General features: G+C 43.7%; 1 protein-coding gene across 2 annotated transcripts in view; it reads right to left on the reverse strand.

The window, feature by feature from the left end:
* EXPH5 (exophilin 5) overlaps positions 1-7,599 on the reverse strand; it is a 33,531-nt gene extending 25,932 nt beyond the window's left edge. The window contains exon 1 of one of the 2 annotated variants that reach the window (XM_086481791.1): positions 7,478-7,599. In XM_086481791.1, coding sequence (XP_086337917.1) covers positions 7,478-7,596 — 119 coding nt within the window. In that variant the 5' untranslated portion in view covers positions 7,597-7,599. The remainder of the gene's footprint in view (positions 1-7,477) is intronic. The other variant, XM_086481790.1, reaches the window with a different exon arrangement.
* Positions 7,600-24,800: the final 17,201 nt, after the last annotated feature.

The following is a 24,800-nucleotide window of genomic DNA, read 5'->3' on the forward strand; positions in this document are numbered from 1 at the left end:
CACCCCTGCCCTGCCCGGCCATCATGGTGACATGGCTGACCCTGGTCACCGTCACCAGGCCCGACCCTGACATGACTTCACAGCTTGACCTTGGCCCTGCATCATTGCCACGGCCCTGCCCCATGACCACCGGGCTGTGGTGGACTGGGTTATCCTCGCCAGGCCTGATCCTGACGCTGACTCAACCCCACGGCCTGGCCTCAGCCCTGCCACGCCACCATTTTGATCGGCTGGGGCTGCCTGTTTGTCTTGCTGGGGTGGTGGGATGCTGGGACAGGCCCTGGTGGCAAGGGCCTGCCCTGCCAGCCCTGTGGGGAGCCCCCATGGCCCCAGTAATGTGAAGAAAGAAGAAATATGCTCAGTGCACTACCAGACAGGCTCTTCCAAACATAACACCCCTCAAAAGGCTCTTCTGGGTCTCATTCTGCTGCCACACACACTGCAGAAAACCCCCTGCTCTCAAACACAAAGAAGTGCAAAGCTTTGGAGGAAAGGACTGACCTTTCGTTAACATTGAAATTAGTCTACTGTGAAAAGACAAGACCAACGGGCTGGCAGCAATGCGGGTCCAGACCCCGCTCTATAGGTGTAAAACCGGACAGACTTTGGTTTATTAGCCCAGATGCACAGGGTTAAAAACCAAAACAGAAAATGGCACACGCTGTGCCCACCTGCCCCTGGCTGTTACCATTTGCTCTTCCTCAGCTCACATGAAGCCCCAGTCCTTGACTCCAGGCCCCACCACAAGATAGGATTATTAAAAAAACAGCGATGAGGAAAAAACTTGATAAGCAACCTAACTAATTGCCTTTGGTTACAGTATCCCCACTCGAACAAGGCGAGTCCCAAAGTGGGATTATTTATGACGGTAATTGTTTACCAAACCAAATAAAGGTTTTTAAATCACAGTCTTCTCTGCCGTTTTTGCTTCTATTCACACTTCTTTAGCATATTAGTGCTTCAGGGCTTCAAGGACCTGTTTTTGTAAGTGTTTACAAACGACTAAACATGTTGGTGGCATGGTATCAGTAGTAAATAATAATAGTATCTCCTCCACAAACAAAACACAATAGAGCAGTTGTGCCCTGAAACATTCCGGGTGGAGTATCTCTTATGAAAGAATTTCTTTATTAATGCTTTGTTCAGGGAGGGAGCTCCACTGGAACAACAATACACCCAAGTGCTGTTGTCCTGGTATCCTGCCTGCTCTCCTTATCCATGCATCTTACGGGTATTTTGGGGTTGATTTTAAAAATTCTTTGCAATTAAGAGTTGGGCTCCTAATCTAGATCTCTAACATCCAAAAAGTTAGTCTCCGAGAGGCTGCAAGAGGGTCAACAGGACTACTTCTGCAAATAAGCCAAATTAAAGGCTGCAATGTCAGACCCCTCAAACTGTACGCAAGACAAAATAATTGAAGCACCAAGAGAGTGCTGAGTACGTCTGCATCTCTGCAACAAATGCCTTCCAAGGTTATGAGTATAGAAAAAGGCAAAAAAAAAAACATTCCCTGCGCAGCGTTCTATTCCCACCTTCTATTGCCAGACCTATGAGAGCAAATGTCAGTCAAGAGAATACAATCAGGAATTACTTGCAACAAATGAACTCAGTGAATAATCTGCCGTAAGGCAGGAAGAACAGTTGTTTTCCTGTAAGAAATAACTATATCCAAATGATTTGTTGTAGAGACTGCCTAGAACAAAGTAAGGAGGGGATTCATCTCTCCCACAAGAATCATATGCTGCTAATCGGTCACTAAGAGGAGCAGTGAGTGCTGCTGACTGCACCTCCCAATTATTTTCTTTTGCTTTTAATCTTTATATTTGAGGATAAATTAAAATCTCTGCTTTGCTGCCATCTATTAGCATTGTCATGGATCTGTAAGAATAAATATACCAAATAAAAAAAAAATGCAAAAGCGTAAACCAACCTGGAAATAAGCAAAACAAATTAAAGCAAAGGGAATGAGTGCTCTTCTCTCCCAAAAGCTCCCTTTCCCTTTCCTCTTTTTTGTAGCTCCTACTGAACTGACAGACAGCAACTGATACCTAAGATATGCTCTAGAGCTGGTAATTATTTTTTTTCCACTCTTCCTACTGAAAAAAAAAGAAAAAAATCCTTACACAATACAGGCATAGTTTCTTCTCGAAACATGATCTAGCAGGTAAACTGCTATTCAGAGAGGCAGGTTCATTTCCCTGTTCAGTGGCTCAGTCTCTCAATTATTTCCAGCGTCTCATTTCAAAGTGAAGATAACAGCATTTCTCTTTTTCTCAAGGATTAACGAACTAAAATGGCATAAGGCTATTGTATGTAGTCACAATAGGAGTATTATTTAAAACAAAAAAAAAGCTCCTAAATAGAAGTTAATCATTAAAGAATTCACAGCTCTTCTGCCCTTTTAAATACATTCTCTATTTAGCCGTAGCTCTTCTGCTGTATGTCCCAACTGTTAATTTTCTGGACAACCTGCAAATGTTCCAGCTACCTGTTCCCATGCCACAATCCCTTACCTGCTGCCTCTTTTAAGTAACTGGCTGCATGTTTCCTGGCTTCTCTCATCTCAGCTGCTCTCTCTGGGCCCTGATGCCATTTCAGCGGTGGAAATGCATCTCTGCACCCAGAGCTCAGGCATCTGAGGCATCGGAGCCCCAAAGCTGACTGGAAAGACACCTGCTTGGGCACTGTTCGCCTCTCCACGCTCTGTAGAGGGAGGAGCTGCCTCGAAGATAAAAGGCAGCAGCTCCACCTCTGTATCCCATAGCTTCACACCGTATTGCTGCTGAGCCTTCCTACAGGGACTTCCAGTCCCTCTGCTACCTGCCAGGCTCTGAATTGCTGTCCTGAAGAGACGGGAAGCAGCCAGCCTCTCTTGTCACCCTGCCCATCAGCTTCTTGGAGAAAGGACAGAAAAAAAGAAGCACCTACAGGTTTGTTAAGTCTTTGGGACCTGGGGCTCTGCATGCAAATATCAGCTGTCAATTCTTTTTTTAATTTCTGTCCCCAGTAGCTGCAGAACAAAGCTTGAGAAGATGAGCCAGGTGCACCCTGAAGCCTTGAAACCAGAAGTCGAATAAGACCTGGAATATTTTTATGTCATGATTTTCAGGCCTATTTCATTATGTATGGAAAGTTGACCTCTGGTATTAATAACTGTGCCTACAGCAAGCATTCATTGTGTCCTTATGGAAACTGAATTGTTAGGGAGCCAACTGAACATGACACTGCCCTCTAAACATGCTGGATTCCTCCCTGTCTCCTCCTGGGCATCTAACTGTGATCGAAATATTTGGGAGAAGGAACCTTCTTCCACAAGTATCTGCAAAATCATCATTTTCATTAACCAGGCTTACTAAAATAGCATTTTGTGGCTTCATTTGGACTTCTTAGCGTTGTACTTATTACTATCAAACAATGCATGTATATCGATACACAGACCCTATATTCAATTTTTTCTCCCACAGTAACACTTATGATAAATGAAGTTTTCTCCAAGTTGATATCATGATTGAGACTGGATTTGATGAACAACCAAGAATACTGAAGCTGGGTGTTACCCAAGTCCAAAACTAATGTGTGTTTTTCCCTTTGAATTATTAAATACGTGATTACCAAGTTTCTAAATTATTTTCAGTGTATATGGCAGTGAACAGTCATATGAGTTATACCAATGCTGACTGTTGCTGCTTCTCTGAACCTGTTTCGTGGGAGGAGTCGTCAAGCACGGCTGGTTTGGCATTGCTGTTCAAAGGTACTGCTGAGAGGATCCACGAGAGGGCACTGGAAAGGAGAAAAGAGGTAAAAAAAATGCAGTCCTGCGAACCAGCAGCCAAGGCCAGGTCAGGAGCTCAGCTCCCTGTCAGTAGCCAGAACAAATAAAGGTCCCACATCTCACACAGCTCATTTCTACATCAAAGGGAAAGCAATACTGAGAGGTCTTCCAAGCCAGGCTTAGAGGTCTGAAGCCTGCCAAGGGAGCCAAGAAGAGGCCAATGGCACCCAGAGGATGTGCTGGGGCATCAGGAGGAACAGGGAGGGTCAGCACAAAGTGGGGCCCACAGCTACACAAATGTGCACAACTGACCATATATGTCACATTCCTGCTCCACACAAAGGCTACAGAGAGAAAGAAAAAGGGAGATGGAAAGGCTGGAGCACTTCCCCTACGAGGACAGGCTGAGAGAGTTGGGGTTGTTCAGCCTGGAGAAGAGAAGGCTCTGGGGAGAACTTATAGCGGCCTTCCAGTACCTGAGGGGGGCCTACAGGAAAGGTGAGGAGGGACTCTTTTATCAGGGAGTGCAGTGATAGGACGAGGGGTAATGGTTTCAAACTAAAAGAGGGCAGATTTAGATCAGGTATTAGGAAGAAATTCTTCACTATGAGGGTGGTGAGGCACTGGAAGAGGTTGCCTAGGGAAGCTGTGGCTGCCCCCTCCCTGGCAGTGTTCAAGGCCAGGCTGGATGGGGCTTTGAGCAACCTGGTCTGGTGGGAGGTGTCCCTGCCCATGGCAGGGGGGTTGGAACTAGATGGTCTTTCAGGTCCCTTCCAAACCATTCTGTGATTCTATGAGAGGCATTATGTACAGCAATCAGCCTTTTCCCAGAGGCCGCCCCCAATATGTGTTTAATTTCACAAAGGCATAGGCTGTGTGAGTGAAGAGAGATCTAGTGGTTCTATGAAGTTTCCAGTGTAGGTAAGCAATAAGAAAAGAAAAAAAATGTGTATTTGTCTGGAAAAAACTATGGTTACATGGCTGAGAGCTGAACACATTTGAGGAGGAATTTGAGGAGGTCAGTATTTCATGCTGTACTGCAATATATTTGTGTTTACGTGAAAATCAACTCCTCTGAACCATGGTTGTAATTTGTTGGACATGATAAGCCATGCAGGATGTCAGGATTCATCTTTTGATCTTATTCCTGATTTTGTCTTTCAAAATTATCTGGTGTTAACATTTTTTTATGTAACAAATGCAGCTTGTAAAAAAAAAAAAAAGCCTGTTCCTGCTTGTTTGATTCCAGAGTTGTGTCTGAAATGGATTTCAATTTTTTATTGATCTTTTAAGAGATTTGCAGACAGCTATGTGCTTGCTCATATGACATCAAACGGCACACATGAGATCAGTGCAGTCATTAGAACCTGAGTTGTGGTCTGCCAGCAAATGGTTCATTCCCTTTGTCAATCCAGTCTAGATTGGTCTATACAGGGACATACTATATTGTAAATAAAGATGGTCACTGAACAAACTTGACCCGTGAGCCCACTGGTTATTATTGAATTTCTCCCTGGCCCTGCCCAGCTCCGACTAGCTCTTTCCAAAACCATGCTCAAGAGCAGTTCGAGGAACAACTCACTTCAGTGAGTTCATGAAAAAAAGTAGTATTGATGAAACTGCTCCTTCCATTCCACAGTATCTCCTATAAGCCTCATCCAATTGACGGCACTAATCAAATAGCTTCAAAATCACACTTCGAAAGCATCCCAGGAGTGGGCTGCCACTGGGCTTAGGCCTTATTTTAAAACTTTTGAACTGGAAAAAAAAAAGTGTCCAAAGTTAATTATCAAAATAATAGTAATAAGAATGACATAGAGCCAAGGGGGCAGGCATACAGGACTAAGAGAAGCAAATGCAATTTCATTTAGAGCCTCTGAAGCTCACTGTGGTCATATAGAAACTGCAGGATTTGGCCCTCCAGGGCAATCACTGTTATTATTTAGATTATAGTAGCAAAAGGCAACCCCACAGACTGGAACCCGTCTGCTCCTGATGGAAGTCCCCTGGCCTGAAGAGCTTACAGTCTAAATAAGACCAGGTAGACAAGTGGAGTGAGAAAGAAAGTACTTTTATTAGGCCCAAGAGAGATTAAGAAACTTGCCCAAGGACCCACACAAAGCCTTTGACAGATCCAGGGTTTAACCTAGATTTCGGCATGGTGCCTTGATCACAAACACACCTATCTTCTGCTCAACTTCTGAAAAACTTCTGAATGCCTCTTCAACTGAGATTTAAAGTATACTCTACCTCAATAAAGCATCACCAGAAATGTCCTTTTATACCATGTTTATTTTGATAGCTTTTGCAAGAAGAAAAACCACTTCCTATTGACAAAGTCCTAAGTACACAGACGGAGAAACAAATACAAATTTGGAGGCAGGTGGAATCCTTGGCTCCAAGAGCAGGCTATTGCTTCATAAGACTCTCTACAGCATTGGAAGCCTCACTGCATTTGCTCCAGCTTCAGTCTCACCCAGAGTTTTAAACTTAGAACTCTCCAGCTGTGTAATTCTCCATATGCAGCAAAACATTCCTCCTTTTTTTTTGGGTCATAATGGGACATATGGAACATAAGTTAATCAAAGAAAGAAAGGTAAAGCCAAATTATGGAAGAAAGAGATCACGAAACTTAACTCATTCTGGGTTCACATGCTGCAGAAAACTAAGGCAAGTTTTGGATGCAAGTCACTGTTGACACACAATGTTTAACCATGCCCATCATAAAATCCACTTGACTGAAATGAAAAATACACAGTACAAACATCCACTTGACAGAAATGTTACTCATTAACATTCCTTCTGCATCTTACATGAAAGCACTACTCGTGAAAAATGCCCACTTGTGAATCTGAGAGGACACTGCCTCTTGCTTGCAAACTGCCCACCAGGTACCTCAAGTCTCATCTGGAGGAAGAAATTACAACCTTTAATAATAAACGGCTCGTTTTCCAGCATAATTTTTATTATATCCTTGACCTCTGCTTTCACTATCAACACAAACAGCTTTGGTGATTACACACGGGGGAGATAAGAGCTGGAAACAAGGTCGAGGCTGTTCTATTTCTTCATATGGCTCATGTAAGATGCTGTGACTTGTGCACCTGAATGCGGCAGGAATTCAGGTAAGTCCCTTGAAGGATCTTGTGAACAACCTTTCAGTCAGGTGAGTGCCTGGCTTGCTTTCCAAAAGCTGCCAGGATCGGCTCCGGCATCTGCCCGAGAGCCGCCACGCTTCCCTGCAAGGTCCCGCAGAACTTCCCCGTCACCGCGACCTCCCCGGGTATCAGCGCTCAGCCCACACCCCCTGCCAGCAGGGTGAAAGGCAGAGGTGGCCTCCTCCTCCTCGGGGCAGGAGAGGAGCCGCGGGCAGCAGCACCGTGACTCACAGCCGTCTCTGCCACAACACGCGTTTCTCAAACGCCCTGGTGCTGCAGATGCCCGGGACGGCGGCCCCGGTCCCCGCGGGAGGCCCTGGCGCTCCCCGGCAGGACCGCAACCTCCCGCGCAGCCAGCCCGGCCCCACCTGCCCGCCCGCCGCCCCTCTTCCCGCTCGCCTCAGCGCGGCGAACCACCCGCCGGCTCCGCCGCCGCCCCGCGCCGCCCGGGCCGGGGCTGTGCGCCCGCCGCCCGGCCCGCCGCCCGCCCGGCCCCGCGGGTGCGCCGGGCAGCGACGGGGCGGGGGTGTGGCGTTCATCCCCGTACCTCACTCTGTCCTTCTCAGCCCGCCGGAGCTCCGAGTCCCTCTGCAGCACCCGAAAAATCGCCCTGGCTTCCTCCTCGTTTAAAAAACTGAGATCTGGCCCCTGAGGCGCTGCGGTCATGGCTTTGCTTGGCGGGCGGGCGGGCGGAGGCGGGCGGGCAGCGCTGACCCCCGCGCAGCCTGGAGCGACACCAGCATGGCCGAGCCCCGGGAGGACCGCGCACGCCGGCACCCGCGGGACGCGCTTCTCTCCGGACGGCGGGAGCGGGAGCCGGAGCCGCTGCCGCCCCGAACCGCGAGTTGGGCAACACCCGCCGGAGTCAGCGCGGTCCGGCGGGGCGGGACGGGGCCTGGCGGGGCGGGGAGGGGAGGGGAGGCCGCCCCGCTGCCGGGGCCGGGGCAGCCGCTCGCCCTGCGCCGCATACCCCGCTGGCACCGCCCGCCTCGGGCCCCGCGGCGGCGCCGAGGGCGGCTGGTTTGCGGCCGTGAGGCGGGGACGCCTCCGAGGGGCCCGCAGCCTCCTGCCGCTGCGGAAGGCGGTGGCTGTAGTCTTGCGGGGTGAGTGCAAAGCGGTGACTTTTCCACGGGGGAAGAGCGGGGCAGTGTTTCATATTTACTCTCCTTTAAGGTTTTCCTGAAGAAATAGGAGAGAACAGAAGTTCTGACCCGGGTGTTATAACTACACCTCAGAAGCAATTTCGTCCTGATTTCATGCTAACGGCTCTAACGCAACCGAGCTCGGTGCTGGTGCTGGTGCTGGTGGGAGCACCACAACCCGCTGTGTCTCTCCAAAGTACATGCCTATCGAGTACGTGGTCCGAGTTGAACACTTCGTAAAATGTCCTTTGAAATGTTTCTGTCAAAGAAGGGCTTTATTCACGACCAAACTGCAGATGTGAGCACAGCTGTATGGAGAAAGAAAATTAAACAAATTTTTTTTTAGGGAAAAGCGAAGCAGTGGAAGTGTCGGCGAAGCAGTGGAAGTGTCGGCACGGCAGTGTGCAGCGGGAGCGGGGCTGAGCTGCACGCAGCCACTTTCCCACCCCTCAGCAGGCTGACGTGGGTCTGCGGAAGGATGCTTCCCCACTAGGATGCTGTGTGGTGCAAGTGGGATAAGGACCTTAGAGGACAGCGGGAATAACAGGTTGCAGGAGGCTCCTTGTTTCAGCCAGTGTAGCTTCTGGCATCACTAGTCTGTCCCAAAGAGGAACTCACCTGATTCCTGGTGACCAAACAAGAAAACCAAGGCTATGAGACAACTGATGAAAATGTAACAAAAGCTATGAAGAATTGTGGTGTTTAGATGATGTTGAGAGGAGGTGTCTCCCACAGAGAAAAGACACAGCCATCACTGGTGCTTTAGGAGCTTACTGAACTTCTCTCTAAGGGTAAACGTCCTGTCCTCCCCAGTGTGTTGCAATAAGAATAGTGGAGTGACTGTTTTACCAGCAGAAGCTGAGCGTATGGAGTTCTCCCTGGGACTCTCCCAGCAGTGGATTAGACATCACTCTCCCTTTCTGCCCATCACCTGCAGGGTTTGGGAAGCAATTGCTTACGGTGCTTCTGCATCACACTGGATCTGCTCCCAGAGCTGAGGGGAAACGCGGTAACATTTTTTTCTGTGCATCCATGCATCCATCGCAATGAACCTCATCCGTGCCCACTCTTGCCTTAAAAGCTCCCTACAATGCCTCATCAGTGACTTAAAAACAATATTTCATCTTATTGGTGAAGTTGTGGATTTTTAACTTCTTACACAAACATTCAAGGTCAGGTTGGATGGGGCTCTGAGTAATCTGATCTAGTTGAAGACGTCCCTGCTCACTGCAGGGGGGTTGGACTAGCTGACCTTTAAAGGTCCCTTCCAACCCAAACCATTCTACGATTCTATGATAAAAAACCAAATACATACATCCAGAATACACAGGAAGGATGTGCATGCACTTCCGAGTTTGCAAAGAAAGTTATGTACCACAGGCCTTACAAAGAAAGGGTGATATTCCCCCATAGATTTGGTGACTTTATCTATCATTGTATTTATCCTGCATGTAAGTCAAGAGCGGAATCGTTATTTCTAAGTTTCTGTCATCCTTTTGCTTCGTTTCTAGTAATCTGAGTAATTGGATTTTTTTTGTTTTCATCACCAAAATGCGTATTTTCAGTGCAGAGGGGAGCAGGGTCAAGATGTTAATTTGCTATATGGGCAATGTATATTCTTTCAGGTAATAACAAAGAAGTTAGTTTTTCATTCCGTACAAAGTGATGGATTTAGAAGAGTGACAAGTATGTACACTAGTGGCTTTGGAGAGGTGCTGCCAGCTGTCATGGTGGTTATTATTTCAATGGCTTCTACCTGGAATATTTAGAGATTTGGGCATGGCCGTCTTGTGCAGTAAGAAGACCTTCATTTTATACAGCATCTTTGGTATGTCATATCAGCATTACAAAATGTGCGTTGGAACATAGAATCACAGACTCATAGAATCATTAGGTTGGAAGAGACCTCTAACATCACCAAGCCCAACTGTCAACCCACACCACCATGCCCACTGAACCATGTCCTGAAGTGCCACATCTACGTGACTAGAAACAGCTGCTATCTATGGAGTCTTCTACCACAAATTTATTTTGTGAAAAATAACCACTTTTCTGTATGTCTCTTCATTACTCCACCTCACTTTAAAGTTTATGCCTTTTTCATATAGGGATCATGATGGCAAGGAAGCGCTGCCTGTATTGCAGTATTTAGTCTCTAGCACCTGATATGCTTTACTTTCTGTTGCATAAACCTAAGGCAGGATACACATTCTATATTTTTTTCCATGGTTTTTAGCTAACAGCTGTTCCAGAAAGATACAGAAGTGTTTTCTTGTAAATAAGCAGCATTTCTTCTGTTTAGCAACCTGGAACAGAGGGCCAAAATAGCATATGAGAGGCTGCAGACATGAGACGTCTATTAGTAATGTTAATTGCCAATGCCACTAAAGAGGATGCTGACACACACACCTTAATTATAGGGCAAATTCTTCAAGAACTGCATTTCACAAATACTGTTGTACTAATGGGTGGTGTTAACTCCACTTACTCTCAGTGGAGGATTTCAAAGTGTAGGGCTCCAGAAAGCCGGAGGGGCTGTTTCTGAAAGTTGATCTGTAGCTAGGGAATTGAGGGGAATGTGCAAGAGGGTTGGTAGAATCTTGTAGCAATTGGCCTTGAGGCTCCTATCAGCCTTGAGGCTTGGAAGAACTGTAAGGTCTTGTCTATTCCTGTTGAACTAATTACTGTGTAAATTGTCACGCAGATTAGTGAAGGGTAGTTTAATTAACTCCCTGCATTAAGTGAAAAAGGCTTCATGGCAAGGCAAAGAATAAATATGAAGCGTCTTTCATTTAAAATGTATTAAATCTGCTTATTGTGTTTGAAATAAATTTTTCTAACACCAACCTATGTCAAAAATAATTTGATCGTACTACTCGTAAGAGCAAAAGCAGCGCCCCTCCCTGTTTAACAAGTCCACCATATCTCAGTTTACTCTAATAGTAATTTATGTGTATTAAGTTAACAACAAGAGTCCAGCTGAGTTTCAGGGGATGTGGTGGCTTGCAGTGCATGGTTGCCACTGCCACGAGTAGACATTTCCACTGAGCAGTGAGTGTCCTCCGGGATCCATCACTGGGCCTTCAGCTCCCACTTCAAAAGAGCTTTGGACTTTCATTTAGGTGCTTTAACTGTGAAGTGGTATGCTTTGAAGATTGCCTGGACGTCAACATCCAAATGCTGCTCGTGTTATTACAGCCGTTTGTGTGCTACGCAGCCTCTTGTGAGGCAAGGAGGGAGCCAGGACCGGGCTGAGCAGGTTGCAGAGTGTAGGCCATTGTTGTCCACCCTGAAACTGCCACGGGCGATAGGCTTGCTCCCACAGGGAAAGCCAGGCTTCAAGGTACACCACATTCACAAGTCACATCTTGCAGCCTGCGTGGCTGCGGACTGCTCCTTTTCACAATTTCCTCAAGTACTTCCTCTCTGAGGCTCTCGTTCACCTGCTTTTTTTTCCCTCCCAATCCCTTGAGCGTGGGCCGCTCCCTTCCCCTATATTTAGACGCTGCCCTACCAACAGGGCAGCTATCCTCACAAGTACTGCTTGCTGCTGCTGCTGCTTCTCATCCTAACACCTTCCTACCCCGTACGTTCTCTATATGAACTGCTCAATTTTTTCCAGGACAGGGTAGTTTCTGCTGAAATAGACTTGTTGATCTCTTAAAATGGCAAAAGGGCATCATGGCAAAACATGACCTGATTTTCGCCTATCCAAAGAAAGGTAAGACTGATACCCCAAAAGCATCTTAGCATTGCATGACAGCAAGGAAAAGTGATCATGAGGGAGATCTCTGAAATAGTGGCTGCAGTCTGACCCTTGTACTTCGTGACACTACTCTCGGGTGTATTTGGTGCTGCTTTGGATAATGACTCAGTGACACCCCTTTGTTTTGCTTTTTGCTTATGATTGGCTGTCCTTCTACCCTTACTTTTAGGACTCAGTTAATCACTAATTTAATTTTGGATACTCATTGGGACTGCACTTTCTCTGGACTGGAGAGAAGAGAAGATTGTGAGCAGGATCACTCACAGGGCAAGACAGGTTGGGATTTTAGGGGGTTGCTGCAGAGCGCTGTGGCCTAGAGAGGCATATGAAGAAGGTGGTTACCAGTACATCTCTGGAGTATAAAAGCACTGCTTGGAATGAGAAGGGGAACATGTTTTGTTCAAACAATGCAGGATTTCTGCTTTATTGTAGGTCTGATTTCTTAACTGTCAGAGCCACAGGTTGGCTAGCACTGCGTATAACATCTGCTTTCTTGGCAGAAACTATGTAACTTTCTCTTCCTCCTTAACTAATATGCGCATAAGTGTCAACACCAGAGGCCAATATCTGGGACATGGCAAAATTATGCATTCAATATATTAAGGTTATGTGCCAGTGCATGCAATCTATTAAGACAGGCTTGAGTAAAGTTAAAAAGAACCAGGCATGACTAAACAATAAGGAAGACATGTTATCAGAAGCAAAAAGGCAACCTTCAAAACACTGAAGTCATATCCGAATGAAGAAAATAGAAAAATTCATAAATCCTGGCGGATCACTTATAAAAATAAAATTAAGCAGACAAAAAAAAAAAGAGAGCTGGGAGGAGCAACTTGCTAAAGGACTCTAAACCAGCACTAAACCCTTCTTCAAACACATCAAGAAGCTCATCAGAGAGTCTGTAGGGCTGATCAATGACCAGGATATAGAAGCAGCACTACAGAGAGCAGATGACCTTTCAAAGAAGAAATTGGTGTTCACTGCGGAAGACACTAGGAAAACCCACATGCCAGAATACTTTTCCTGAAGAGAATCTGACTGAAACTGAAATGACTGTAAAAGAGATTATGTGGCAAATTTGCAACATGAACATTAACAGATCACCAATACTAGAAGTTATTTCATCCAATGGTTCTAGAAGGCTTACTGTAGTCTGTAACTGCTCATTGTAGTCCTTGATACCTGAGGACTGGAGTGTGGCAAATAGATACCAGATGTAAAGTAGTTTTCAGAGAGAATCAAGGAACTATGGGATTATGCATCAGACCTCTGGGCAACTTTGAGGAAACTGCAATAAAGGTCAGAATCAGCGGTTATCTGGGTTCATACAAGTTGCCTCTGAAGAGGCAGTGCGGCTTCTAAAAAGGGAAGTCCTACTTTACAATCCTCTTTTTGAAGGGTGTCAGCAAATATTTGGACAAAGACAGCCAAGTTGATCCAATTTACTTGAACCTTTGAAGACTTGACAGTACCATTATCAACAGTTTCCAAGGAAACTTAGTAGTCATGACATTAAACAAAAGGTCCTTTTATGGGTAAATAACAGGTTACAAGTTAGGAAACAGGGTAAGAGGACTGTTTACGTATTACAGTGGAGGAAGGTCACCACTGGAGTTTTCCAGAACTCTATACTGGAATCTGTATTGTTCATTATACTCTTAAGTGACCTGGAAAAGAAGTGAGCAGTGAGATGAGAGAGTTTGATGGTGTGGTATGAAAGTTTGTGATATGAAGATATTTAAGATAGTAAGGACAAAGGCAGACAGTGAGGGACCACAAGAGGCCTTTGTAAGACAGAGTGACTAAGAAATACATGTGGAAAAAAATTCCTAGCTTCACTTGTAAGCTAGCTTTCACCTGTAAGCAATGGACTCTGAGCTGACTATTATCATTTGGAAGCAAAGTCTTTATGATATACTTAACTTGTAAGAACATCAGAAAAGCAAACCAGATATTAGAATTTATCAGGAAAGAAAAATAAATCCATAGTTTGCCTACAGCTTGTATATGAATATGGAATTCTGTATGGAATATAGATTGTATTACTTATTCATCTACAATATGAACATGGATTCATTTATTTGTATATTATGAATATATATTCTGAATTTATATTCATCTATATTCTCTATACAGATGATGGAGTTAGGATATGTAATAAATATTCTATATTTCTATATGGCATAGAAAGGGTAGAAAGGAATTCAAATACAAGAATGAGGGGCCATCAGATGGAACTAATAGAAGCTGATTTCAGTGCAAACAAAAGGAGATGAACTTGTGCAACTCCTTGCCAAAGGATTTTATGGATGCAGCAGGCTTCAAGTGAAGACTGTAGAAGTAGTTAAAAGAGAGACCCATTCAAGGTAAACCACTTGGGAAAAACCGTGAGCTGAGAATAGACACATTTTGAGAGAGCTTCGTGTACACTTGGCCTGTTCTTGTTCTTCCTTAGGCATTTGCTTATGGCCATGTGTGCCAACAGGATCCTGAGCTAGATGGATATGTGGTCTGAGCCAGTTATGAACATTTGCATGTTCTAATGAACATACCTGGAGAGCATGTATGTGAAACCTGTGGAGATGGGTTCACAGCAGGATACCATTGCCTCTGGATGGGCTGTGAATTGGACTAGCTGTGGAGCCTTAGCCGGGCATTCTTTGAAAACAATAATGCCTCAATGTTAGAGATCTGTCTCTGGGGTCTCACCTGCCACACAGCTATATCCATGACTGCAGTTATGAATATGTGGTTTATGTGGCTGCAGAGGGCTCCTTGTCTTAGATAAGCCATTCTTTTATGCCTTCTGTTCATCAGTTCTACTAATCAGACCAGCTGACATGAGATCTTGTTGTAGTGGCTGTCCCCAAACAATTTCTAGATATTTACAGATACTACTAAATGTTATATCCTTGGGAGCCAAACAGATTCCCTGTTGATGCTAGACATTCTTCACTGTCAAAGTCTTAAAAATTTTGCAGATCATCAACTACAGCTAACAGAGGGGTGTCAGAGTCGAAGCAGAGTGGTGTCAAGATAGGAGGGCATACAGAGGGATAGGTGAAGCTGCTTTATAGGATTGGGAGTAGGCCAATTGAAATGACTTGTGCATTTTTTACATCCAAACTGCTTACAGGAATCAGGTTCAAACTCAAAACTCCTCTAGTTGTACCTTACTTCACTATCAGGCCAGCTTTCTTGCTTATGCTAGACTCAGACTTATGTAATCCAGCACGTGAGGAATATAGGTAAGGCATGCAAGTTCAGGTCTAAGCTAACATGAGAGTATAGACATAGCTCAAGAGTCCCTGTGCTTCCCTTTGCATGTTTTGTTAATATAAAAGCTAGCCTAAATCTGACGGCTGCATCATAAAGCCATATGTAGCCCCTGGAATTGTTATAACTGTGTAGAGTGATATACCTATCTATCCTTTCTTCACAAAAAACTAGTACAATTTAAGAGCAGCCAGCATGGCTTTACCACAGATACCTGGCTGACTTCAGTGATGAGGTGACTGCTTTGGAGATGAGAGGTGAGCAGTGGATATTGGCTGTTTTGACTTTAGCAAGACTATCAAGATCATCTTTGGTTGTATCCTTATAACTGCACTCAAGAGAGGTGGATAGAATGGGTGAACTGAAAGATTGATGAAAAAATGACTGGACCATCAGGTTCAAAGAGTTCTGGTTAGTAGCTGAAGGTGTAACTGGCAGCCAGTTAGGAGTGGTATTCCTCTGAGTTAGATACTGAACCTGGTACTATTTAACTTTACTAATGACCTGAATGATGAGATGGAATACATCCTCACTACACTAGCAGGTGACATTAAATTGTGGGGAGAAGATGGTGTGCTGGAGGGTAGAGCAGATATTCAGAGGGATCTCAACAGGCTAGAGAAACAGCCTGACAGAAACTTCACCATGTGAAGTGTCCTGGTTTGGCCTAGGGTAGAGTTAATTTTCACAAGAAGTTGGGAGGGAACACAGCCAGGATAGCTGCCCCTAACTAGCCAAGGGGCTATTCAATACCGTGCTCAGTATATAAACTAGGGGAGATGGCCGGGGTGGGGGGAGGGCCGGGAGGAGGGATCGAAGCTCAGGAATGGGCTGAGCATCAGGTTCCACGTGGGAGCAATTGCACTGTGCATCACTCACTTTATATATTCTTTCATTAGTATTATTGTTGTTACTATTTCTTCTCTCCTTGTGTTACCCTGTTAAACTGTCCTTATCTCAACCCACGAGTTTTTACCTTTTTCTTCCGATTCTCCTCCCCATCCCACGGTGCGGGGGGGAGTGAGTGAGCAGCTGTGTGGTGCATAGTTGCCGGCTGGTCCTAAGCCACAACAGCAGGCTAGGAGACAGTCTTACCAGAAAGGACTTGGGGGTCATGGTGAACAACCTGAACGTGAGCTGGCAACGTGCCCTTGCAGCAGCAAAGGCTGACTGCATATTGGGCTGCATTAGTAGGAGTGTGGCCAGCAGGCTGCGGAAAGTGGCTATTACCTGTGGACTCAAGAGTCTGCATCTGGAATATTGTTTCCGGTTTTGGACTCCCAAATACAAGAAACATGAGCATACTGGAGCAAGTCCAGTGGAGGAGCACAAAGCTAACTAGGAGGCTGCAGCCTGTGACACACGAGTAGAGGCTGAGAGAAATGGGTTTGTTCAGTCTGAAGAAAAGGTTGAGGGGATCTAATTGTTGTGTACAACTTTCTACAGAGAGATCTTCTTGGAGGTCCACCACAAAAGGACAAGCAGCAATGAACACAAATTACGTTAAAAAATTCTTATTCACCATTATGAAAAAAAAAATCACAGAATCATACAGTGGTTTGGGTTGGAAGGGACCTTTAAAGATCATCTGTTCCAAACTACCTGCCATGTGCATCTACATCTTTCACTAGACCAGGTTGCTGAAAGCCCTGCCCAGCCTGACTTTGAACACTTCCAATGATGGTATTGTGGCTGATCCAATACTATAACAGGTTGTCTAAGGAGGCTGAAGATCTACAAAACTTGACTGGGGAAGGCACTGAGCATCTAACACTGAAGGTAGCCCTGCTTTCAGCAGGGGATTCAACCTGATGACCTCTCAAGGTCAATCTAGATTATTTTATGCTTCTGTGATTCCAAGTGGTTTATAGCATATGTGTCACACTTAAATCTTCAAAACAGATATTTGCAGAGATACACAATGCTTCTGGGTACTGACTGCAAGATATAAATGCAACCCATTGTGAGGAAGTTTGTTTCATGGTATACATCAGCTCATCTTTTACTAGAGAATAATAACCAGATTATCAGAGATAGTAACTACTAGCAATAGTGACTGGTGTCCTTAGAATCTTGTAATTTCCAGTGTTGAGTGAAGAACAAAGGTAGTAAAACTTACCAAAAAATATTACTTCAATTTAAATTTAATTAAGTAAGTTAAAATAAGTGAAAAACAATAAACCCTCACAATCTAAAGTTGCATAACAGAAAAACTTAATGATATCTTTAGTTAAATCGTTTAAGCTAAAAGCATATCATGCTTTGTTTAAATCCTGAAGCAAGTACAGTCATTAATGCCCCAGAGAAAACTCTGGGTTTATTTAGATGCTCTGTTTTGGAGGACAAGGTACAGCAACTATGATATAGCAAAATGAGAATGCCTCTGTGAATATACCAGGGGAGATCAATATAAATTGTGGAGTGAAAATGCCTTCCATTCCAGCTAAGAAGCAGACTGCCTAGAACTTAATTATATCACAGATAATTCTGTGATCTTTTTTCACATTAACTCCAAGAGTGCTTTTATGGCAGGAGGATCACTAAGATAAGGCAAAATCGTTACTCTACTTGGTTTGCATATATACCCCTAACAGTGGAAGCTGGAGAAGTAGCCATTTCATGTCCTTTTAAATATCAGTGGCTATTGATGTTGGTCAGCTATGAATATAGTACATCAGAAGAACAAACATGGAGAGTACTATTGACTGAAAAATATTTTACCCTTGCTTTGTTTATAGCAAGCAAGTTCCAACTGGAAGATCAGGTAAAAGACACATCTATGCTTCAGTTCAACTCACTAGCTAATCCTCTTCTACATACATTGACAAGGAGTCTAAATATCTTCAGCTGCCAGAGAAAGTATTAATTTTACTAAATGTAAACACTTGTAGGGTAGACAGCTCCCTTTAAATGAATTTGCCTAATTACCTTTATTTTCAATGAAGAAAACCAAATGCTTATTGTACACAATTTATCTCATTCTAAAGCAGACATCTAAAATAGGTCAGATGAATCATGCCTTAAAAGAGGCTCTTTCTCTCCATTGAATATAAAAAGGGAGTCTGACATGAGTAGCTCCGAATTGTACACCGTATATGTCTAAAGGTAGGTGAGAGGAATCCCATCCCACCTGTTTGTACACTTAATAAAAGAAGAATACCAATAGAGTATAAAAATGAACAAAGTGTCCCCAGGCTTTACAACAATTTATTTTAATCTTGAGCAATTCAGCTCTTAATTTAGGGTTTGATTTAACTCCTACTGAAGTCAATAGCTATATGTTTTAAGAGGAATTTAATGAGGCTTGTCAATTATTTTTGTTTAGTCTCTCATCAAGCATACCTAACTAAATTCAGTGAGAAACAGATACCCAATGCTTAATGAGAAAGGATATTCTATAAATACAGGTTATACTTTGAACAGGAGTTTTTTGTAAATTAATTTTTTCCTTCCGTCTTTTAAATTAAATATTTGAGCAGTAGAGATAAATCCTTAGTGATACATGCCTAATAATTCTAATTCAAGTAACACCAGAAAGTGCAGATGTTTTTCCTTCCACAGGATGATTAGTCCTTTAATTAATATGTTTAATATATTAAACAGAGTCCAGCAGGATGTTATTGCTCTGTTTAAGTGATGACTCTGAAACTTGCTTTGCACGGCCAGTTTTGCAGAGCTCCTCAGTGCTGGACCCCAGATAACAATAGGCATTTATTACTATTTATAACACAGAGTATAATGCAGTTGTAGTTGGAAAGTCTGATAAAAACTTTAAGAGCCTAGTATAGGTGTTGTAAATGAATGGCAGTCTAAATGAAACCATTGAAGACTTACTGTGTAGCATGGGTGTAATCCAGTCCTGATCTCAGTGTGGGGAACTGAGGAAACCGGGCATGCACTTACAGGACTATGATCATGACATGTAACACAGGAGGCTCTGCTGGGACTAATGGGAGAGATGAAGACAAATGATTTGTGTTCTCTTTCCTCCTTGCTGGATTCGTGCTAAATACCCAACTGGCTTCACAGTTCATTGATTTGCACGTGCAACTGGTACAGAGGTCTTGAAGGAGGGGAGAAAGGGAATTCTGTCAAAGGAAGGAGTTAGCATCTGAGTGAGATTTACAAACTCTAGAGTTAAACTCTAAACTTCTGTTTTCTAATTCAGTTCCTATTTCTACCTGTAAATCTGCTTCGCAGTAACACAGGTTTGAGATTCTGAAGCCAGAACATTACCAAAGTGAGAGAGAAGGCTGTCTTTCCTTGGCTCTGCGTCGAGAACTGTGCATTACAGGTTCCTCAGCCAACCACTCTTTGACAACCCTGGTGCAAAAGAGGTCAGCTTGGAAGGATTCTTTTAAACTTATTAAAAACTGAAGTAGCAACTGTGCATATTAATAACAGGATTAAATTAAAAGAACTGGATCACTGTGGGAGTGGCTGAAGGCAAAGGACTCTCTCCAGTGCACCTGGTAGCAAAAGAAGAGGATTTAACTAGATGGGGAAATAAAAGCAGCTTCGAGGGGTTAGAAACAAACAATGATGCAAAATCAGATGCTTTTACTTTTATTGTCCCTACCCCATTCTTGTGGCATGAGATTTTTGCTAAACAAGCAGTTCTCCTGTAGACTACCTCTCCTGTGCCATTTGTAGCTTTCATCCACTCAACATCCTGGCTACCTTTCACTGCGACACCAAATCCAGCCACTTGTGAATAGTCGGTCTGTGTAAGTGTGTAAGGGAGAACTGCAGAACTCTTTAATGGGGAGTACTGAAGGTGATGAGAGCTCGTAATGCTGGTAGGGTAACCAGCACCTTTGGTGCTCTCCTCCCAGGTAAATCTGTGCTTGAATTGTTCTAATTGTGTCAACCTGTATTTAAGAAAATCTGATGCAGACTAACTGAAACTCTGGATCCTGAAGGGATGCCAAATTAAGAAGTCTTTCCCATTCCAATTGAATTAACTACATTAGTAGTTTTCCTGTAAATTGTCACTTTGTTAATTAACCTTGCAGACTTTATATTTCATACCGAAAGGAACATGAAGTATGTATGCGTTAAAAGTGACAGTGATATGTAATCTATTACATAGCTTTTTTGCAAGGAATAATGAAAAACAGAATCAATAATCCACAGGGAAGGTGATAGAGGCTGCATATATATATAGATATAACTGCAACATTTTCTGATAACTTTCAGTACGGTGACATGCCGAAGAATTTATATATGATCTTGTTTTCCTGTAACGCCATCCATAAATTTTGTCTTATACAGGTTTATTTCATCAGATGAAAGAGTAACACAAAAGTTTTATAACGTTATAAAGATAGGATGAGTTTTACTTTCTTAATAACTAGCACAAAAATCCTAGTGAAAGCATTTTGATGGCACAAGAGCTGTCACTATAACTTACTCAGTTTTAGCTTCTTGTTTTATACATGAAGTATGTAAAAGCCTCTTTCTTAAGAGCAAATGAAAAATACAGAACCAAGATGACAAAGCCTTAGTAACGACTGTGATTTATCTGAGATTTGTGTGTTCAGTAAACAATCACGTTCATCTGCTCTGCTGAATTTGACGGTGGAAATGTTGCCACATGATCAGCATGGCAACAATCATTACCCAATTAGTAATATTGCACAATAATGATTTTGTGCCACATACAACATGGATATTCTATGTAGTATTATGGTATAATTTGCAAGGACTTGCCTACCCTGCAGGTCCTTTGATATCACTGCTATTGCATTATAGACATCCTTATATAGTGGTGCTAGTACACCTGACAGCCTGTTTTTGAGATCAGTTGCTGCCCCAGGAAATAGAAATGGCACTAGTAGGACTGACTACCTTAATCTGGCAGGACTGACTACCTAAGTGTCTTAGCATGTTGAAAAGCAATATGTTGCATTACCTGGATGACACACTATTAGTCAGCAACAGCAGCAGCTGCCAGCAGCAGTGGAAGTAGTATTACGGCTCCCAGCTGGACAAATAATTAATCTGGAGGGAGTTAGGAGCTGCCTATCACCCTTAACTTCTCTCCCCTGTGTGGGCAGCCCCTGGTGATGGTAGCTACATTTTGTATGTTCTTAAAAGTCATGATGTTGTTAGCAGCTGGACATGCTGGGATGGGAAAAATAGTACTGAAAAAAGTCTGTTTGTAAGGAGGAGCTGAATCCTGCTAACCAGAACAGCAAAATTTTCCCGTCTCTCCTTAATTTCCTTGGCACTGTGATGCTTCGCAGAAGATGCTCAAAAAAGAGGCATAAATAATTCTGTACCTTTGCAATTAACTCTTGTCATGGATGATTAGGCCAGAGCAGCAAAAATACTTTTTCATTCAAACACCTCCTCATTCAAGTGAGGAGCAAAACCAGTTCTTCCTCCATGCCCTGATGGTGACACATGTACCTGTTTTCAAACAGCCTTGGTGACAAAGAATAGATCTGTGCTAACTCAGGACAACAGAAAGACTTTGTTAGCCAAGGCCAACGTAGTTTGTGTGCTGTGGTGGGCTGACCCTGGCCAGCAGCTGAGTCCCTATCCAGTCTCTTGCTCACTCCCCCCAAGAGGGATGAGGGAGAGACTTGGAACAGCAAAAGCTGAAAACTCATGAGTCCAGATAAAGATAGTTTAATAGGTGAAGAAAAGTTGCATGTGCAAGCAAAGCGTAATAAGGAATTAATTTACTACTTCCCCTCAGCAGGCACACGTCCATCCACTTCCTGGGAAGCTGGACTGCAGCATGCATAACAGTTATTTGGGAAAACAAATGCTTTAAGCACAAACATCCTCCTTTCCTCCTCCTTTCCCTGAGATTTTATTGCTGAGCACAATGTTGTATGGCATGGAATATGCCTTCAGTCAGTCTGAGTTGGCTGTTCTGGTTGTGTCCCCTCCCAGGTTCTTGCTCACCCCCAGCCTACTTGCTGGTGGGGCAGAGTGGGGAAAAGAAAAAAACTCAAGCCATGATGCTGTGTAAACACTGCTCAGCAACATCGGAAACACTGGTGTGTTATGAACACTGTTGTAGTCACAAATGCAAAACACAGCAGGCTATGAACTGCTAGGAAGAAGCTTAACTCCATCCCAGCCAGACCAAATACAAGTGCTGATCATGTTCTGCTGCTGCTGCAGCAAAAGTCATCGTGAGAGAAGAGGAACACCTGTGCTGGGAGATGTACGTATAGAGGAGCCTGATGTATCTGGGGATGATGTATCACTGTGGCAACCTACAAATCGATTAAAATCTGTAACATGTTAGATGTTTGATTGATGCTTATCTGGCAGAGAAGCATGCTGTTAGAGCCCATGTTCTCTCCCTTTCTTAAGCAGAATAAATTACAATTGTACCTATGTATATGTTTTTTCTGCATTCAAAATGCAAGCCATCAAGCACTACAGTTTGATGGATCCAGGCTGGGTTCCACTGCTGGGGAAACGCGTGGAGGAAGCCGGCAGGGAAGCACAAGGTGAAGGGTGTGGGGGAGGAGCCCAGCCTGGGCACGGCTTCACAGGTGGGGCCAATGCAGAGGTGTTCGGGCCAGGACCAGGAGTGGCTCTGTTGCAGGGGTGTAGCAAGGGGTGCAGCCCCAGGCACGGCTCCAAAGGTGAGGTAGGCACGAAGACATGAGATCCAGGGCGGGGTAGGAGAGCAGCATGTGCGCTGGCAAAATGCCCAGATCCTGGCTCTGTGCCCAGAAAATGATAAAAAAGGAAACTAGGAAAGGACCTACCAAATGACCTTCTTACCTGGGAAACCTACATTTGGCTCCAGAGCGGGCTGTGGTGATACCTTGCTGGTGCACGAGATGGTGGAAGCAACAGCAAAGGCCAAGGGTGGAACAAAACAGGGTCTGAGGAAGGCAAATGTGTGGAGAGAGACTAAAAGATTGGAAAAATTCTGACTGAGCTCAGAGTCTGAAGATAAAGCAGAATGTTAAATTTGGACCTGCAGCATCCAGACCCAACAATCACCAGCACTGATGACTAGGAGGGAAGGTAGGAGAAACTGGTGAAAAGGATGGTGAGACAGCTGTGGAGACCCTCACAGATCACTTGCACAGAGAGACAATGCCTAATCCGACAAAGCCTACTTGCACGTGGTTGACCCAGCAACATATTTGGAGTAACCTTGAACCGGGAGAATACTTTTGACTAGGTCATTGATTTGTGTCATGAAGGTAAAGTATTATTGACCTAGTTGTAGGAGGCTTCAGCTCCACTCTAGTGAGTGATCAAACCAGAGTAACTGCTAGAATGGGGAGGGGGAAGTATGTTGATTTGGTTGCGTAAGAATCAGACTGCATGAGTGTATGAAAACAACCAGGAGGTTAGAAAGAGCATTGGAGAGCACTAGTACTGTGGCCTGAAGGAGAAACCAAAAGAAGTAAGTCTTCATCACTGGCTTACAGCCTTCTTAAAATCTGCTATTGGACTTTTAATTCACATTATGTAATGACATATAATTCTCCGTTATCACTGTCATAGAATTACATAATTATCATTTAACAGAAAATAGTAAACATCAAAGTCGTGTTCATGCCTGTATTCCACTCAAGGAATAAAATAAACAGTAAAATCTGGTACTTGTAATTCTACATGGATCAGAAATTCTGAACTCAGACCTATGTGGACACAGAACTAGGCTTCTGAATGTGGAAGTTACCCTCCTGCTGTCATGTGTTGTTACTGTAGCTAGGAAACAGGACTTTGGGTAGATGATTTGCACAACCAGGATATGCAGAGAGCAAATGGATATTTTTCTTCCAGTGAAAATGATCCAACAAAATAGTCCTGAACACTGTCTAGCTGTTTGCGTTTCCAAGAGGAGTCTCCAAAGGCATGCAAATGTACATGATCTAACCAAACACAGCTTCTCTGTCTGCACTCTTCACTGAAAAACTGTTAATGTTGAATTTTATATGGGTAACTACTTTAATACTTGAATACTGATATCTTGATAGCTGTTGATAGGAGCCTTCTACCTTTTGGAGACTATCCAGCCTGTAAAGTACTTCCCCAACTTACTTTTAATGGCTGCATTATGGTAGTGAAGTAAGAAGTCTCAAATGCTTCTGGGTTTTGTTCCTCTCTTGTCATAATCTGTTACTCCTTTTATTGTTTCTATATTTACATGCTGCAGAAGTAAAACTATTTGGTTAAGTGATCAGGGTAATAAACTGTGAGCTTATGTTCAGATAATGGTCTCCTGCTGAAGAAAATCATGAAGTAAATCCAAGACATTTATTTTAAAGTAAATTTAAATCATTATTGGAGCAAAATTTACACTGTTAATGTTGATCCTAGAGAATATGAAAGAAAATTAAGCTTTAAGGTTTCCACTAAAAGTTAGTCCAACACAGGCATGTCAGTCAACTGAGACCATTGAAATACTTCAAAAGTCATATACTGAGAATGCTTCTTGCACATTTAAGCTGCTAAAGACAACAGAAATGGTGATAAATTTACAGCAAGGACCCTTAAATATCTGCAGGTCATCAGAAACTTACCTGTTCACAAGAGTTTTAATACTCTTGAGTATAGCCTCCTCCGGGCAGCTGGAAGAACTGCAGAGGGCTTGCTGTGAGTCCCTGCATTTCCATACTCCCCTGCAGCATGGCGCCAAGCTGGTGAGGGGTGAGGGAAACGCACTGAATTTAAGCATCCCATCACAATGTTAG

The sequence above is a fragment of the Leptosomus discolor genome, chromosome 1 (genome assembly GCF_034619465.1).
Source record: "Leptosomus discolor isolate bLepDis1 chromosome 1, bLepDis1.hap2, whole genome shotgun sequence".
Classification (NCBI taxonomy): Eukaryota; Metazoa; Chordata; class Aves; order Leptosomiformes; family Leptosomidae; genus Leptosomus; species Leptosomus discolor.